This window comes from Rissa tridactyla, chromosome 2 (genome assembly GCF_028500815.1).
Source record: "Rissa tridactyla isolate bRisTri1 chromosome 2, bRisTri1.patW.cur.20221130, whole genome shotgun sequence".
In the NCBI taxonomy this organism is placed as follows: domain Eukaryota; kingdom Metazoa; phylum Chordata; class Aves; order Charadriiformes; family Laridae; genus Rissa; species Rissa tridactyla.
Window position 1 is genome coordinate 148,075,161 of NC_071467.1, and position 18,304 is coordinate 148,093,464.

General features: G+C 39.1%; 1 protein-coding gene across 1 annotated transcript in view; it reads left to right on the top strand.

The window, feature by feature from the left end:
• ARMC3 (armadillo repeat containing 3) overlaps positions 1-18,304 on the top strand; it is a 74,127-nt gene that overhangs the window by 5,134 nt on the left and 50,689 nt on the right. The window contains exons 2-4 of the mRNA XM_054191499.1: positions 1,760-1,803; positions 7,621-7,669; positions 14,833-14,950. Of these exons, the coding sequence (XP_054047474.1) occupies positions 7,622-7,669; positions 14,833-14,950 (166 nt within the window). The 5' untranslated portion in view covers positions 1,760-1,803; position 7,621. The remainder of the gene's footprint in view (positions 1-1,759; positions 1,804-7,620; positions 7,670-14,832; positions 14,951-18,304) is intronic.

Sequence of the window (18,304 nt, forward strand, 5' to 3'; positions counted from 1 at the left end):
TTTTATTCATTGAAGAAGGGGTTTTGTGCTGAAGCCTCTTAGTTATTCTGTGATTTGGAAAGAATACTATCATGTTCTTCAGTTCCCATTGCTTCTTTTCAATAACATTTGTACACATTCTTTTACACTGTACACATTGGAAAATACATTCTACCTCTACAGCTTAGGATCTTAACATGACTGAAACACTCCTGATTTAGTACACCTCTTCCTACGTGTACCAAGCCGTTCAGCTTCAGCAAACAGCGAAGTATGGTCCTTGGCAGTGTGAAAAAAGGTTCTGCTATCAATCAGAGTCTGTACATGAGTCAAAATTTTATTGCAAATTTTGTATATTTTCACAGCATGAGGTTGCAGAATCAAATACCTGAAAATCTTGGCTTTTATTACAAATCTAAGCATCTACCCTTGAGCTTCTGAAAGTAACACTCAGCTGAAAGTTAATGTGATATCAGAATGCAAATAAAAAGTATCGATGTATCTTAAAAGTTCTGAGATCTTAAATAAATAATTGTATTATTTTTTAGCTCACCTACAATTCTCACCTTTTCTCTCTCATAGCTATTTCCTTAACCTGGCATCTAACTACAAACTCATTTTGGTTTTAAGGGTTTGTCTGCAGAGTACTTCACTTTGCATCTCTCAGTTTGTTTTTCCTCATGATTCTTTTGTTTTGTGTGTGTAATTTATAAATGCATGGGTCATTTGAAAAAAAATTTAATCTTTACATGGACTCTCAGAATGATCAGAGTATATTTAGTCTTGGGTTTTTTTCTGCAGTGGGATGAAATTTGAATCAAAATAGAAAATATTGTCTTGTGTCTAGGAACAGATTCTAGTTAAGTTTGGTTAGTTAACACCTGTTGCACGGTAGCTAGTTCTTGACTTAATCCTGATAATTTTTTTGCCTAACATACACATGAGCTCAGATAAAACAATAGGCACATTCAAAGGTCTTGTCTTAATTGGTCTCTCATATAATGTATATTTTCATAGAGCATATATCTTCAGGAGCTGAATATTGAATTGGACCTAGTATCTCTTTTTAATGCTCTTCTTCTGTGAAGCTAAGTTTTTATAGTGTATTAATGCTTGCACTGGCGTTACAACACTGGGCAAAGGGAGTCTGTTGATCCATATTTAAGGAGTATGATGGAAGAAAGCTGGAAGAAGAATTTGGGAGAAAGAAAGAAGGGACTTTCAAGTTTATTCCACGTTGTTCTCCCAATTATGACAAAGCTACCTGAAAATTATGTTGAGGATATTTAAGCTGGCATACAAAGGACATAATAATTTATGGACCTAAAAAACAAATGAGATTGTCTGGTAATGCTATGATTGTAATTTTAGTATGTTCCTTTTGATTGCATTGGAAGGCAGCAGAACTAGAGTGTCCATACAGAAATCAATTGAAATAATCAATTTCAATGACCAATTGATTGGAAGATGACCAATTTATAGGCAGTTTTCACTGTTACCACAGAAAAAAGATTTTAATTTCTGTGAGACAAGAAGAAACAGCAAGAATTCATTTAAACTAGCTAGGCTAAATTGAGGTTACGTAATTATCACTTGGAAAGCAAAAAGAATCTCCCTTGTGCATCATTTTTAGGAAGAACCTGAAAATCATGGCCAGGTTGTAGTAACAGCTTCAGACTGTCTTAAAGCATGGGACAGTTAATTCGCAAAGTGGATCATGTAATAGATAACTGGTTAGAAGCTGTTCTTAAATCCTTCTCTCTGCACTGCTTTTCCATAGGAGTAATTGCTTTCAGAAGAGACCTTTGATTCCTTGACTAAGAGGTAAGTTCCACTGTGCCTTTGACTTATTCCTGTCCTTTGTCTCATGTCTCACTAACATTCAGTATGTGCAGGGTGTTAGGTTGTTGTGTCAGTTATTTAAGGTTTTAGTAAACAGAAGATGCAAATGGAACAGGTATTGTTTTCTAAATCCAATGTCTGACTTAAACCAATGAAATATTATGGTCTTTAAGCGTATGGAACAGGATTCTGATATTATAGGTATACACACCATACTGTAAAGGAAGTGTTTTAAGATTTCAGTATTTTGAACAGAAAACCCACCTTTCCTCATATTTCAAAGTATGATTTATAGACTCTTTTTTTTGTTACAGTTCTCTTACTATCCATCATCTTGTATTTAAAAAAAAAAAAAAGAAAAAGTGTAGTGACTAGAAATAAGTGGATATCTCAGATTTGCAATCTAAGAAACTATTCACACTGAGCAGAGAGGTTCCTAGAGCAAGACAATAAAATGAAGTAAGTACAGGGATCATGGCCATCATTATCTTATGATCTAGTACTTGGAATCTGCTCCTCTGGGCTTAGCATCTGCAACAAATCTTTCAAAAGCTAAATAAATTTTCCTTATTTTATTTGACATATTAGCGATGCCAGTTCATGATATAATAGCCAAGAGGTTAGAGGGTTCCACTTTTGAACTAAAACATCTACATTTGTGACCTTCCTCGTGATCATTTTCCACTTATGGGCAAGATGTTCTGGTCACAGAGATTTTACTGGAGATGGGCCTATTCCTTCAGCCACTTTTAACAAGACAAGGTGGCTGTGTTTTGTCATATGCCTACTTCTGGTAATTAATGTTTAGTCTACTGTGATAACATCTGCCAGACCTAGCATGGCATGTGGATTCATGTGGAGAAACAGGGTATTAAGTTTATCTCACTAACTTTAGATGTCACTGTAAATGTCAATACATGAGGTAGCAACTCTAAACTGGTTTTGGTAGTTATTTTAAGGTGCAATTCAATTTTGGATACCAACTTTGGGATGAATCTGCCTTAAGAGCTATTGAGTATGTTGGCTAGATCTCCATCGATTATCAAGGAGAGTGACTAACTTAAATACTGATGCCTAATTTAGTTTAGTGGACACTACTCATAGTTTCTGGATACTAGTTCAGCTTAAAATACTCACACTGAGGTAGTTCTGGTCCTATGGGAAAATTGGAGGCCCTAATGAAGTTAAGAGCGAAACAGGGAAGTGCCCGCTGAGCTTAGGCACCTAGCCAGAGCTGAGGGAGGGTGTTGGGGATTGTAGTTTTGGAATGAGGATTTAGTTAGATGTAATTACTGTCCTGCTGGCTGAGAGACAACACCTGGTTAGACCGTTGCACTGAAACTGGGTAGGAGCAATGTAAAGCAGGCTAATTTGTCTACCACTGAAGGCAGTAAATTCCAGGGGAAGGACAGGAAGTAGCATAGAATGATAACTTCATAGATTGCTTGACTCTGCATTGGCTAGATCTGCTATGTTAAAGTCCTTTATTACTTCTAGCTCTACATGATTTAAAACAATCAAACCTTTAATCTCAAAAACATGTGGAAAAAGTATGCTTCCATGATTTTAGAAACCTGCAAACATGAAGTAAAGAATATTACTCAAATGAGAATATTCTTTATTTTGTCTTTAAGATTTAGAATCATAGAATTGCTTAGGTTGGAAAGACCTTTAAGATCATCAAGTCCAACCATTAACCTAACATTGCCAAGTCCACCACTAAACCATGTTCCTCAGCACCACATCTACACATCCTTTAAATACCTCCAGGGGTGGTGAATGAACCACTTCCCTGGGCAGCCTGTTCCAGTGCTTGACAACCTTTTCTGTGAAGAAATTGTTTCTAATATCCAGTCTAAACCTCCCCTGGCACAACTTGAGGCCATTTCCTCTTGTCCTGTCCCTTGTTACTTGGGAGAAGAGACTGATGCCCACCTCACTACAACCTCCTTTCAGGTAGTTGTAGAGAACCATAAGGTCTCCCCTCAGCCTCCTTTTCTCCAGGCTAAACGATCCCAGCTCATTCAGCCGCTCCTCATGAGACTTGTGCTCTAGACCCTTCAGCAGCTTTGTTGCTCTTCTTTGGACCCACTCCAGCACCTCGATGTCTTTTTTGTAGTGAGAGGCCCAAAACTGAACACAGTATTTGAGATGTGGCCTCACCAGTGCTGAGTACAGGGTGAAGATCACTTCCCTAGTGCTGCTGGCCACACTATTTCTGATACAAGCCAGGATGCTGTTGGCCTTCTTGGCCATGTGGGCACACTGCTGGCTCATATTCAGCCAGCTGTTGACCAACACTCCCAGGTCCTTTTCCTCCAGGCAGCTCTCCAGCCACTCTCCCCCAAGCCTGTAGCGCTGCCTGGGGTGGTTGTGACCCAAGTGCAGGACCTGGCACTTGCCTTGTTGAACCTCATACCACTGGCCTCGGCCCATCAATCCAGCCTGTCTGGGTCTCTCTGTAGAGTCTTCCTGTGCTCAAGCAGATCAACCTTCCCGCACAACTTGGTGTCATCTGCAAATTTACTGAGGGTGCACTTGATCCCCTTGTCCAGGTCATTGATAAAGATATTAAACAGAACTGGCCCTAATACCAAGCCCTGGGGAACACCAGTTGTGACCAGCCACTGACTGGATTTAACTCCATTCGCCAGCACTCTTTGGGCCTGGCCAGACAGCCAGTTTTTCTCCCAGCAAAGAATACATCTGTCCAAGCCATGAGCAGACAATTTCTCCAGGAATTAATTAATTTAATTAATTGCACTTAATCAGTAGTGCATAGAGTCTTAGTTTTTAGAAGTTTTTTGGGTAACAGACCCAGCATTTAATGACATTTAAAAATCTAATCCTGCTACAATTTTTTTCTGAATTCTAAATATTTAGAATGGTAAACTAAGAATCAAAGATATGCGTACTGTAAACCCACTGAGAAAGACAACATGCAGTTATCATGGGGAGGAAGGGATTTGAATAAGAAGTTCTTTTATGGGTCAGTAGGCTTTCAATACCTGTACACATTGATTGTCTGCGATAATTACAATTCAATGCAGAAGACACATTTTTAATTATCAGTAAGCCAAAGAATTCTACGTGCATCATTGCCTCAAGTCAGAGAATGACCGCTGAATACAGAGAGCTTTATGGGAACAAAGCTAACACCAACATTTGATGTCAGAATGCATTGAAATCTAGAATAGTAACTGCAGCAGAGAAACAGACTGAGGGACACAATCCACAATAAGGTAATTGTTCTGTTCTCTGTGCTTGTTGCTAAAGATTATACTGCTTTTTTAATATTACCAAGGAACCAAATATTTCTGGACGTGTAGAAATGTGTAAGTTTCTTCAAAATATTCTTAGAAGTTGGATGTATTTATACAGCATGAAGTAATATTTACAATTAAGGCTTTAGTTATTCAGAGTCTTGGAATATGTATAATTATTTGAATCTGTGAACATTAATTCTACAACATTTTAAGCACTTTTACATGAATTAACTTTTAAAATTGTTTGGTTTAAACCTAATTAAACTCATTCAGAATTAAAATTGCTTTTTATGACTTTAGCTTAATTTATATCTGAAATGAATTGAGCTGAACTGAATAATTCTAAGGAAGTGTCCATGTCTCTATACCAGGATTTAACACAATTTAAATAACCCAGATTTCCTGAATGTTCTTGTAAATCTGATTCTTGTATGTGTGCATGATGCTTACTTTCTATAGTGACTGCATAAATCAGAAGGTAGTATGTTCGTCATTTTTGTTGAATATACTGTCAGTAATTTGTCCTTATGCTTTCTCATATATAAGTTAATTTATAATAAGTAATATTTATAATTTATAATAATAAGTCCCTAGCCAAAGGTGCACTTTCTGGAACACTGAATTCTAGTGTGTGTATATGTGTTCATATTTACATGTGTTCATATGTGTATGTATTCGTATGTATATATGCACAAGGGTAAAGCAGATTGGAGCTGAAGAATCTTTGATTGTATGGGTCTTCCTCTCAAAACTATAATTAGTGACCTGCCTATGAAGTTTTAAATTTCAGGTCTATTTTTAGGATGTGCTTATCAACTGGTTTACTACTGCTGTGTTACAATTTGAGAGGCCAGTAGAGGAACAATACCCCCAAAAATTCAGAGTGTTCAAGAAGAGCTCCAAATGCTTGTTGAGCACAGCAATATCCCTGACTTTTGTAACCAGCCAGGCTACAGCTCATATTGCACTAGAAAATAATCTCTTATACCACAGGGAGGCTGTCAGGACAGTCCTGGCTGAGGGTGAATGTGTGGTTTCCCTTTGAGAACTAACCCAGGAGTTACTAAGGGGTACTAACAGTGCACATTTCACTTTTACGCAGTGTTAAAACAAACCTAAGTTTGGCATAACTCTGGTTATGTTCTATGCGTAGCTAGTGCTAGTGGGTCATGTTGCTCTTTACTTTGGCCTGTAATTTAATTGGCCTGCAGAAGTTTTGCAAGCCACAAGAAATTAGGTCCACATGAGGTATTACATCCATATGCTTCAGAAGCTACTATTAGATGCAGCTGAGAAGGTCTTCCTGGTTCACATGGACATGTGCTAATACAAAAAAAACAGAAGCTGGACTTGGCGTAAATAGATGTAACTTTTTTAAATCAGTGAAATTTGTACTGTGCGGAACTGTTTCTTAATACCTGCAGACCTGATTTTTGTCTTCTGTGAAATATGAACAGAGAATACAAATTGAATTTGAACCACATTTTCAAGGTAGAACTTAATTGTACATTCTGCAATTGTACAGAATGTTTGCCAAAATAGAATATATAGACAAATATGGGGAAATACCCTAATAGGACCTTCAAGTTCATATATGATTTATGGATTGTGGTGGGTTGACCTCAACTGGACACCAGGTGCCCACCAAGCCGTTCTATCACTTCTCTCCTCAGTGGACAGGGAGGGAGAAAAACAGATGGAAAAAAACTTTATGGGTCAAAATAAAGGCAGTTTAATGAAGCAAAAGCTATACACAGAAGCAAAGGAAAACAAAAGATTTATTCTCTACTTCCCATCAGCAGGCGATATCCAGCCACTTCCCGGGAAGCAGAGCTTCAGTAAGCGAAGCGGTTGCTCCACTAGGCAAACATCATAAATAACAAATGCTCCCCATTCCTCCTGCTTTCTCTTAGCTCTTATTGCTGAGCAGACGTCATATGGTATGGAATATCCCTTTGGTCAGTTGGGGTCAGCTGTCCTGGCTGTGTCCCCTCCCAAGATCTTGCCCACCCTCAGCCTACTGGTGAGGGGTGGAGTGTTGGACAGACAGCCTTGGTGCTGTGCGAGTGCTGCTCAGCAGTAGCCCAAGCACCTGTGTGTTATCAACACCTTTCTAGCTACCAACACAAAGCACAGCACTATGAGGGCTGCTACAAGGAGAATTAACCCCACCTCAGGCAGACCCAATACACAGATGCAGATAAAACTAACGTGCAGAAAAGCATGTCCTATGCATTTGTACCACATTACAGCTTGAGCCCGTGATGTCTCACATCTTTCATTTTAGTTGTGTATTTTGTTGATAGATGTATTTTACCAAATGTGTTGAAATGTTAGAAAGTTTGTTTTGTTTATAAGGGACAACTTCCTGCATAGAAATTACAATGTCGAAGAAATCTTCAAACTGATTAGGTGGGTCAGATGAATGAGAAAGTGTGTCTTACAAGCTTTTATGAATCACTAGTAAATTGATTCCTAAAACACAGACGGGAGTTTGTTTGTCTGCTTTTATTTTTTTTGTTTTTGTTTTTAGAATGGGTAAAAAAGTAAAGAAGGAAGTAGAGCCTCCACCCAAGGATGTGGTAAGTTTATAAACTGCTATGTGCTATAATATAAACATTACACAATTATAGGCCCAGCTCTACCATCCTTACATAGTTCCTCGCTCTCCTAGGTTACTCACATTATTCTAAAAATGTCTTTTAAAGATGATTATGTTTCTGCTTTTCTTGGACAGCATACAGACCAGCGTGACTGGGCATGTGTAGTTCTTTGTGGAGATTGTTGTCTTTGGCAGGCTTTGCAAATAATAGTGTATGAAACAATCCAGGCTTCTTTTTATTTGAAGAGCAATATTAGCTTTCCATTTGTAAAAATCAAAGGAGAAAGGAGAAGAGTGACCTGAAGTCTGCCTGTCCTTTCAACTTTGGAGACATTCCCTTTCTTTAAGGATGAAAGAGTTAAGAGCCTAGATGGATCTACAGAGTTTTTTACTGAATACATAATTTTACAGACATTTGGAATGACAGTACTATGTATTCTGGATCTTTTGCAAATATATACAGCCTTTAGCAGCCGTTCAGGTTTTTCTCGTATCATTGGAAGTTCACAGTGAGAAGTACAAGAGCTGAAGCCAAATATGGAATAATGGTGGTAATGTGACTTTTTTCAACAGGTGGAGATTAAGGGCCTGACACTAGCACACTTTTCAAGAGTGTCTATAAATTCACAAGGTACAAAGAGATCCCCAAAAAGACAGGTTCAAAATATAGGTATTTTTAAAGTTTAATTGGTTTACTCAGAAAGAAGTAGAGGAAATAAGGCAGAGATATTGAAAAGAGTATAATATAAATTCTATGCCAGATAATAACTAAGTTAATGAAAATCAGGACCTCAGCGAGTCCCACAGAGGAGCTTGAAACTAAACGCAAAGTTCAGTACGCTGTTTTAAAAAACAATGGGTTTGGCTGTAAAGAGTGATGGGACTGCAAGAGCTTTTTCAAAGGTCACAGAAAAGTTGATCAGCAAAAACTACGTAATAATTTCAATATTAAATAACCATAAATTATTTTGACTAAGACAGTAATATCCAATCGCCATGACGTCACTGAGGCACAGCAATTGATATCAGGTTTTGCCCAACTGTTCTGTGGAAAGATGAATATTACAAACGTAATTCATAAGCTCCAATCAATAATAAATCCTTGTGAAAGGACACTTGACATAAAACTTCAACAAGAGAGGATAAATCGATCTAAAGCTATTTGTGTATGGAATAACCTAGAAAACCAGGAGGAGACACAAAGAAGGTGTATGTGGATAGGACTAATTAAAACAAGCCTGAAGAAAGAAAACTTAGTATCTTTGTAGTCTAAGAAAAAAAATTGAAAGGCATGAAAGTAGATTTAAGGCATACAGATGAGCTAAGCCCCTCCAAAGTAATAAAAATTGACTTTTTCAGTAGATATTTAAAAGTCAGTAGAGACAGCACCACAACTCCTAGATCCAAAAGACACTGTTAGAGTTTCGAGAAAAAATTATGGTAGAGCCTATGAACTACTACAATATACTGTGAATAATGTTAGAAAAGATATTCAACAACTGAAAAAAAATAAAATTACAGAAAGGATGAATAAAACTGTTAAAAAGGAAATAATTGGAAAGAGCGAAGTCCAGATGGCATCTGCAGTTTTTGGCTTAGTTTTTACCCTTATCATACTTTAGGCTAGCATACCTCTTCTAGTAGTCCTATAAGGAGAAAAAAACCTGAATGTTGCAAAGCAAAACAGTATTAAACATGAAAACAGATTATCGATTAGTTGTAACTATCAACTAAGAAAATCATCTAGCTATGAGAATATTGTTAATAGTGATCATGTGAAATTAAATCTCTAAATTTCACCTGGATATTTCAGATGGCAGGAAATGAGATGCAGACAAAATAAAAGATGTATTTGCTATTATCTTCTGATTGATAATCTGCTTATGAAAATGTCAAGTCCAAGAAAAGAAGCCTTGAGATAATGTGGACAGGCTGATCAAAGAGGGCCTTTGTGCATGTGAAATGCTCTGAGAATGTACGTACTGCAGGTGACCACTAATTTTTATAGTTTTCTAGGAACAGGTGGGAAATGCATCTCTTAGACTCGACACTGCTTATGTGTTTCAGAAAGTATTCCGAGGACTTCGTTTTCCCTGCCTTTCATAATTTGTCTTTTATCCATTCTGATAATTGGGCTTCTCCAGGAAAAATATTGCTTTAAGCCTCTGTCTCTATATGGATGACCTTAGACAGTAATTCAGGCAGATAAAATATGCTAGCTTTGACATAGATCGATAGGAACTTTTCATATGATATCTTCATTAAGTTTGGTCTAGACAATATTACTATTTGATCATCAGCTAGGGCATAGGCATTAAAAGGGAAGCCTAAGATTACGACTAGAGAAAATACTGAGGTGTTATCACTGAAAGCAAGCTGAGTATTTTTGAAAATGGCTTACTTCACAACACTGATGTTAAAAAGGTGGAATATATGAAGTGGCACTGTCATCTCCTGAAATTGAGTCTCCACAGTAACACCTTCTTTTGAGTAATTAATGCCTAAATATTTATTTGACTTGACTTTAGTAAGGCTTTCAACACTGTCTGTCATAGCATCCTCATAGACAAATTGATGAAGTACAGACAAGATAAATGGACAGTGTATAAAACTAGCTGAACTGCCAGACTGAAAGGGTTGTGATCAGGAGCATGAAATGCAGCTGAAGGTCAGGCACCAGTGTTGTGCCCCAGCGGTTTATCCCAGGAGCAGTACTCTTCAACCTCTTCATTAGTGACCTGACTGGCAGGACAGAGTGCACCCTCTTCAGCAAGTTTGCAGAAGATACGAAATAGAGAGGAATGTTTAATGGACCAGGTGGTTGTGCAGCCTCAACAAACTAGAGAAATGGGAAAATGGGAATTTCATTAACTTCAATAAAGGGAAATGCCAAGTCCTGCACCTGAGGGAGGAATAACCAGTACAGACTGGCTGATAACCAGTACAGACTGGGTGATCACCAGCTGGAACGCAGCTTTACAGGAAAGGACCTGTTGATTCTAGTGGATGTGCACCAGCAATGTGCACTTGGGGCAAAGAAAGCTAAAAAAATCCTGGGGTGCATTAGACAGAGTGTTGCCAGCAACTTGAGAGAGAGGACTATTGTCTTCCACTCAATGTTGGTGAGTGAGACCACACCTGGAGTGACCACTGTGACCACACCAGTGCTGAGTACAGGGTGAAGATCACTTTCCTAGTGCTGCTGGCCACACTATTTCTGATACAAGCCAGGATGCTGTTGGCCTTCTTGGCCATGTGGGCACACTGATGGCTCATGTTCAGACAGCTGTTGACCAACACTCCCAGGTCTTTTCCTCCAGGCAGTTTTCCAGACACTCTGCCCAATCCTGTAGCGCTGCCTGGGGTGGTTGTGACCTAAGTGCAGGACCCAGCATTTGGTCTTGTTAGACCTCATACCATTGGCCTCAGCCCATCAATCCAGCCTGTCCGGGTCTCTCTGTAGAGCCTTCCTACCCTCAAGCAGATCAACGTTTCCACCCAACTAGGTGTCATCTGCAAACTGATTGAGGGGGCACCTGATCCAGATCCACCTAACCAATCATAACCAAAGATACTGTAAGAGTGATGAAACGTGGCACAGGTCACGCAGAGAGGTTATGGAGTCTCCATCCTTGGAGACAGTCAAAATCAGACTGTGCACCAGCCTTGAGCTCTAGCTGACCGTGCTCTGAACAGGGCAGTTGGACCAGATCATCTACAGAGGTGCCTTCTAACATCAACTGTTTGTGATTCAGTGGAATATCTTGGTTTTATATTGCTAGTATAGGAGATCAGACAATGACAGAACTGAAACAATTAGCATGACTAGGTATATAGTAACTCTGTTTTTCTAAGTAAAGGAAAAGAGGTTAAGAATACCAAAGATATAAGTAATGCTTCTAAAGAATCTATGAGAAGTGCAACAATAAAGGAGACCTGTAGTCAGTTAATTCAAATTTAAAGGATTTTTTTTTAAATGACAGCATTATTAAACAATAGAATAATAACAGATAAATACATCCTTCAAAAGGGGGGATTTGCATATAAATGGGGAAACAAAAAAACCCTTGCCCTCACAAGTGAGAAGTAAAAGCGCAGTGTTACAATGTACCAAAATATTTTGTGAGAGAACTAGCAAAGATACAACTAGCAAAGATACAACTAGCAATAAAGCTTTTCTAAATTGACTAGAAGCAATAAGCTTCTGAGAGGGATACTATTAGGTGATTAAGGTCATAAAAGAAAAGCTAAATGAGTTTTTTTTTGTCAAAAGACAAAGCTGTGTAGCAAATCACTAAAACAAATGTGAAGAAATTGCCAAAATATGAATAAATAGTATTTGCCCAGGTCTTGTTCTAACTGAAAAATAACTAAAATCTGAAACTCTGGTACTGTTACTTATGCTATTTAATGTGTACTCTTTGTACCAGAGGAATGGAGGGTAGAAAATTTCATTTTCAAAAAGAAATATATCAAAAATTACAGAAAGTTTGTCTTTCACATGGTGTTAATTGGTAGAAATAGTTACACAAAAAAAAAAGATACATGGATAAATATGTTAGTAATGAGGGTGAATCAATACTACTTCTGTAGTGGAAAATTTGATCTCTGAAATCTATTTGAATTCTTTAGAGGAGTCAGTGAGAAAGTGGATAATGGTAATCTTGTTGATAGAGTTATTGAGCTTTTTCAAAAGTTTTTAGACCAAGCTCTTCACTCACATAATCGCTAACAGGTAAAAAGAAATTCTTCTGGCTATAAAATAGAAAGCAAAAGTGAGAAAACAAATTACTGTTCAAGTTTCATAATGGAGAGAAGTTGCCAGTGGGAGGTCATGGGGTTTTATTCTGCGTCCTGTGTCGTCCAGTCTATCAGATACATGCACGTGTTGAATGCCATTTAGAGTTCTGGTGTTTCCATCTCAAAAAAGGTACAGTTGAACTGTAGAAAAGCGCTAAGAAAGACAAGAATAGAGAGAGTGGCTTCTGTATGAGGAAAGATCAAAGAGAGTAGGTTTCTTCATCCCCAAAAGGAAGTTACTGTGAAGAGGAATATCATAGAAACTTACAAAATGAATATACAGAGAAGGCAAATGGGTGTCATTTATTTTGCTATTTCTTACGGTGAATGAACTGTGGTGGACAAATAAAATGATCAGGTGGTAGTGTTGAAACAAAGAAAAGGCACAACTATTTATATGACTGTTAAACTGTGATACTTCTGTCTCAAAATGCAGATGGCTTCAAAAATTATTTACCAAATTAACTGGTGGAAAATTTTTCTTGGACTTTTTGACCACAGAGAGAAAATCGGTAGCTCAAGTATATTATACTCAATATAAGTAAATTTAACAGTCTGCTTGCCCACACCTGTTACTGGTCGTTGTTGGAGACAGGATGCTGGGCTAGATGGGTCTTTGGTCTGACTGGAAACATCTTTTGTATTACCTTCAATTTCAACTAAGTTAAGTTGATAGAAGCCAAAAAATGGCTTTGAAGTCAAATGTACACAAAAATGATGATCAAAGACATATAGGAGTTTTTGAATTATAGCTTTCTTTTTCATTTAACTTGCCTTTTTCTTAATGCAAACTGAATGTTGGAAATGTTGCTTATAAACCAGTCAAATTTCTGTGTTTAATTCAAGGTTGTTTGTAACTTCAGGCATATTATTCTGGCAGGTAATGTCCTGTATGTGCCATTAAGGGAAGAGTCTAATGATGTATGAAGATTTAGGAGCAAGCCTTGATTTTAAAAATAATAAAGTGGGAAAAAAAAGGAGGGGGGAACTCTAGCTATGCTGGCATTCTGATAAGCAAAAGCCCTGTCCAGTTCTATGATAGTTTTGAGGGACGGTGTTATTTCCCAGCAAATCACTGACCTGCTCAGGGCTCTGACTTCTTAAACATACATTGATTTCAGTGACTCTTCTTACTGTGTTTTCAGCACAAAACTGCTTCTGATAGGAAAGTAAGTGCCTATTGAATATTTCTGACAGTAGTAGTGAATCTAATGTCTATACAAATGGGTAGAGATTAGACCAATTTCACTCTGCTCATGTGCCAACCAGTCATTAAAGCCTAGGAATTATTGTTGAATTGTAGTTCATTTGATTACTTGTGAACACGAGAGACAACAAAAATGGAGCAATATAATAGCGTCTTTGGTATTAGATCAATGTAAATAAATAACTGAGATTTAAAACTCTTATTTCATATTTCATTTCTTATTAAACGTCATCTGAGATCAGTCTTTGTGTTTATTTTTCTCTGGAGGACTAAAAGGCTTTTCTAAAAAATTACAGTTTATCCCATCACCAAGTATTTGGCCAGACTCAGGAGACATGTCTGTGCTTAAATCATAGCACATGGAGGATCATGTCCTCGCAAGGACACAAATGGGCAGAAGTAGACAAGTATGAAGGTGGATAAAGGGGCTTTCCATCATCTCTTAATTCTCCTATGTGCCTCTCATATGGGTAGAATGAATGAATGTTGCTGTGATAAGCCGAATTTTTTACCTGCCTACAATCCAAAAAGAAAATTCCCATAAAGAATTCCAATATTTGAGGCCCATTATTAAGATGTAACTTGGACCAATCTGCCACTGTTTGGTTTAATTCTTGTTGCTGAGTCATTATTAAGCAAAATAACTTACAGTACAGTAAGCTGATTATATTTTCTTTGAAAAGGAGCTTTTTTCCATGACTTGTCCCATGCCTCCAGCTTGTCACAGCAAGCGTGACGTTGGACAGTGTCTTCAGGTTTTCAGGCTCTGGGCACAGCTGCTCAAAAGAAACCTCAGAATCCAGCAGTTCTGAAGCCACAGGATGCTCTTACATGTGTGACAGAATTACATAGTTTGTTTCCTTCAAGACTTCCCAGATGTACAGGGAAGTGTCAAGGTTTTCCCAAAATCTTCATACAGGATGAAATCATGATTATATTTGGAAGTCAGTTATTCTTTCTTATTTTTCAACAATGTCTCAAATTGTTATTAAAAAATCGAATTTCTCCAAGTAAATAACAACTCATGTTAATATTTCTAACTCAGTGTGGATCTCAAACTATATTTTTTTTAATGAAATGTGGGGAAGGCTCAGTATAAATCAAACTGTTCTTTCCTTTTATTTTTTTGTTTGTAGTTTGATCCTTTATTGGTTGAAAGCAAAACAGCAGCAACAGTTGTGCTAATGCTTAGTTCTCCTGAAGAGGAAGTTTTGGCCAAAGCATGTGATGCTCTGTATAAATTTGCATCAAAAGGTTAGTCTTTTTGCAGTATTGTGTTGCTTAGATTTTGATAGTAGTTCACAATTCATCTCAAAGTTTTCTGTCAAGGTTTTGAGGGTTTTCTGAAATATCTATCGAACCTGTATTTGCACTTATAAAGAAGTGCTGTGGTTTGCGTGAAAGAAATTTTTATCATTTTGTTGTAGAATTTTATATTCTCTGTTTATAGAGCTTGATTTAAATATAACCTAGATCTGTTTTGTTATGAGCAACAGACTTGCATCTGGGAAAGAATTCTCTTTTTCATGTTACAGTTTGAAACTTCTGTACCAGTGTAGTTACTTCAAGGTTCAGTTTTCAATGAAAATTACTTTTTAGCCTGTTTCTGTTATTTTGGCTTATAGCTCTTGTGTCAGTACTTCTGTGACAGATGATTCATTAGACTGCTCAGCCTCCTTTATCGAGCTTATTTCGGTATTTGTTGGGAATCTAACAAGTCTCCCAAGATTCCAGATTTTCAAAGGTCCCTGTATTATCTATAGCTAAGTGTCAAGTTCCGGGTACCCAGAAGACAACTGTATAACAAAGGCTCAAAATTATGTAGCACATAATGTCCTAAGTTGTCTCCTACTCATTCTATGCCAGACACTCTAATTGGTGTACACTGGTAGCATTCTTGGTTTTCTTAAAAAATTATGGGTTTATATGCTGATTGTTGTACTGATGGCAATTATGAACACTGCTGAAGTTGTGAGAGAAGAGCTGAAGGCTTTGCAGTTGGCTAGGGATGGTTGGGTTCTGAAAGATATTTAGGTTCAGCTTAATATGGCAAGCTCAGCTGAGGACATGCAACCAAATTTTGGATATGGGAAGAGAGAATTTGGACTGTTGGGGACAGCTATGAACCGCACACCATAAACGTTGGGCTCATTCCCTGCTGTCCACACTAAAATATGGCACACTGCAAGAAGACAACTATTCATTTTTTCTGTTTCTACTAAATGAATAATCCTTTAAATTGTTAATATTATCATCGATAAATCATTGATATTCCTTCAGTCTTCCAGTAGACTTTGCAGTGTGTCACAAGAGAAGGAGTTGTTTTCACTTTGCAGTTAATTTATTTCATAAAATCATAGAATGGTTAGAGTTGGAAGGGACCTTAAAGATCATCTAGTTCCAACCCCCCTGCCACGGACAGGGACACCTCCCACTAGACCAGGCTGCTCAAAGCCCCATCCAGCCTGGCCTTGAACACTTCCAGGGCTGGGGCATCCACAGCTTCCCTGGGCAACCTGTTCCAGTGCCTCACCACCCTCACAGTAAAGAATTTCTTCCTTATTCTAATCTAATCTAATCTAAATCTACCCAATTTAAAACCATTACCCCTCGTCCTATCACTACACTCCCTGATGAAACAACAAGAAGTAAAATTACAACCTTGGATTTCAGGAGGGCTAACTTTGACCTCTTCAAGAAACTGCTTGGAGAGATCCTGTGTGCTAGGGCTCTGGAAGGCAAAGGGGCTCAAGAGAGCTGGTTGGTATTCAAAGACCACTTCCTCTAAGCTCAGGATTGGTGCATCCCTAAGAGCAAGAAATCGGCCAAGGGATGCAGAAGACCTGCATGGTTGAGCAGGGAGCTTCTGATAAAGCTCAAGTGGAAGAAGGAAGTTTACAGTAAGTGGAAGAATGGACTGACCCCTTGGGAGGATTACAAGAATGCCACCAGAGCGTGCAGGGATGAAACAAGGAAAGCCAAGGCCGCCTTGGAATTAAACCTGGCCAGGGATGTCCAGCTCAGCAGGAAGGGCTTCTACAAGTATGTTGGAGGCAAAAGGAAGACCAGAGAAGTTGTGGCCCCACTGTTGAATGAAACAGGAGCCATGGTGACGGAGGATACAGAGAAGGCGGAGTTACTGAATGCCTTCTTTGCTTCGGTCTTTACGGCTCGGCCCAGCCCTCAGGAGTCCCAGGCTTTGGGGAAAGTAATGGGGAAAGAAGACGACTTCCCCTGGGTTGAGGAGGATCGAGTGAGGGATCAGTTAGATCAATTAGATATTCACAAGTCCATGGGCCCCGATGGGATGCACCCGAGAGTGCTGAGGGAGCTGGTGGAAGTCATTGCTGGGCGGCTCTCCATCATCTTTGAAAGGTCCTGGAGAACAGGCGAGGTGCCTGAGGACTGGAGGAAAGCCAACGTGACTCCAGTCTTCAAAAAAGACAAGAAGGAGAACCCAGGGAACTACAGGCTGGTCAGCCTCACCTCCATCCCTGGAAAGATGATGGAACAGCTTGTGCTGGGCGTCATCTCAAGGCATGTGGAGGAAAAGAAAGCTATCAGAAGTATTCAACATGGATTCACCAAGGGGAAATCATGTCTGACTAATCTGATACCCTTCTATGATGGCATGACTGGATGGATAGATGAGGGGAGGGCGGTAGATGTGGTCTACCTTGACTTAAGCAAGGCGTTCAACACGGTCTCCCACAGCATCCTCATAGGGAAGCTTAGGAAGAGTGGGTTAGATGAATGGACAGTAAGGTGGGTAGATAACTGGTTGAAAGACAGAGCTCAGAGGGTTGTGATGAGGGGGACAGAGTCTAGTTGGACGTCAGTGACGAGTGGTGCTCCCCAGGGGTCAGTACTGGGTCCAGTCCTCCTCAATATGTTCATCAATGACCTGGATGAGGGGATAGAGTGCACCCTCAGCAAGTTTGCCGGTGACACAAAGCTGGGGGGGGTGGCTGACACACTGGAAGGCTGTGCCACCATACAGAGAGACCTGGACAGGTTGGAGAGTTGGGCAGAGAGGAACCTTATGAATTCAACAAGGGCAAGTGTAGGGTGCTGCACCTGGGGAGGAATAACCCCATGCACCAGTACAGGTTGGGGGCTGACCTGCTGGAGAGCAACTCGGTGCAAAGAGACCTGGGAGTCCTGGTGGACAACAGGATGACCATGAGCCAGCAATGTGCCCTTGTGGCCAAGAAGGCCAATGGCATCCTGGGGTGCATCAAGAAGAGTGTGGCCAGCAGGTCGAGGGAGGTCATCCTCCCCCTCTACTCTTGCCCTGGCAAGAAAAGAGGAAAATAAAATGAGGTTTTTGATGGTATCATTCACCTGTACTTTGCTAAATTGAAAGCTGTCCTTTGTACTACCACTGCAGTCTCCAACAAATGAGTTGGGTGTCCAATAGACAGAAGCATCCTTTGCTTTACAAATGCAAATTAGTCCTAGGTACTATTAATCCTTGATGCTATTTGACACGTGTTTATTTGGGGTATAGATTAGATGATCTCCCAAGGTCCTGTCCAGGCCTTTGTTCTTTGATTCTACAGTCCAATAAAAGATTGAGAGCTGTTTTACTTTGTTGCATTAGAACTG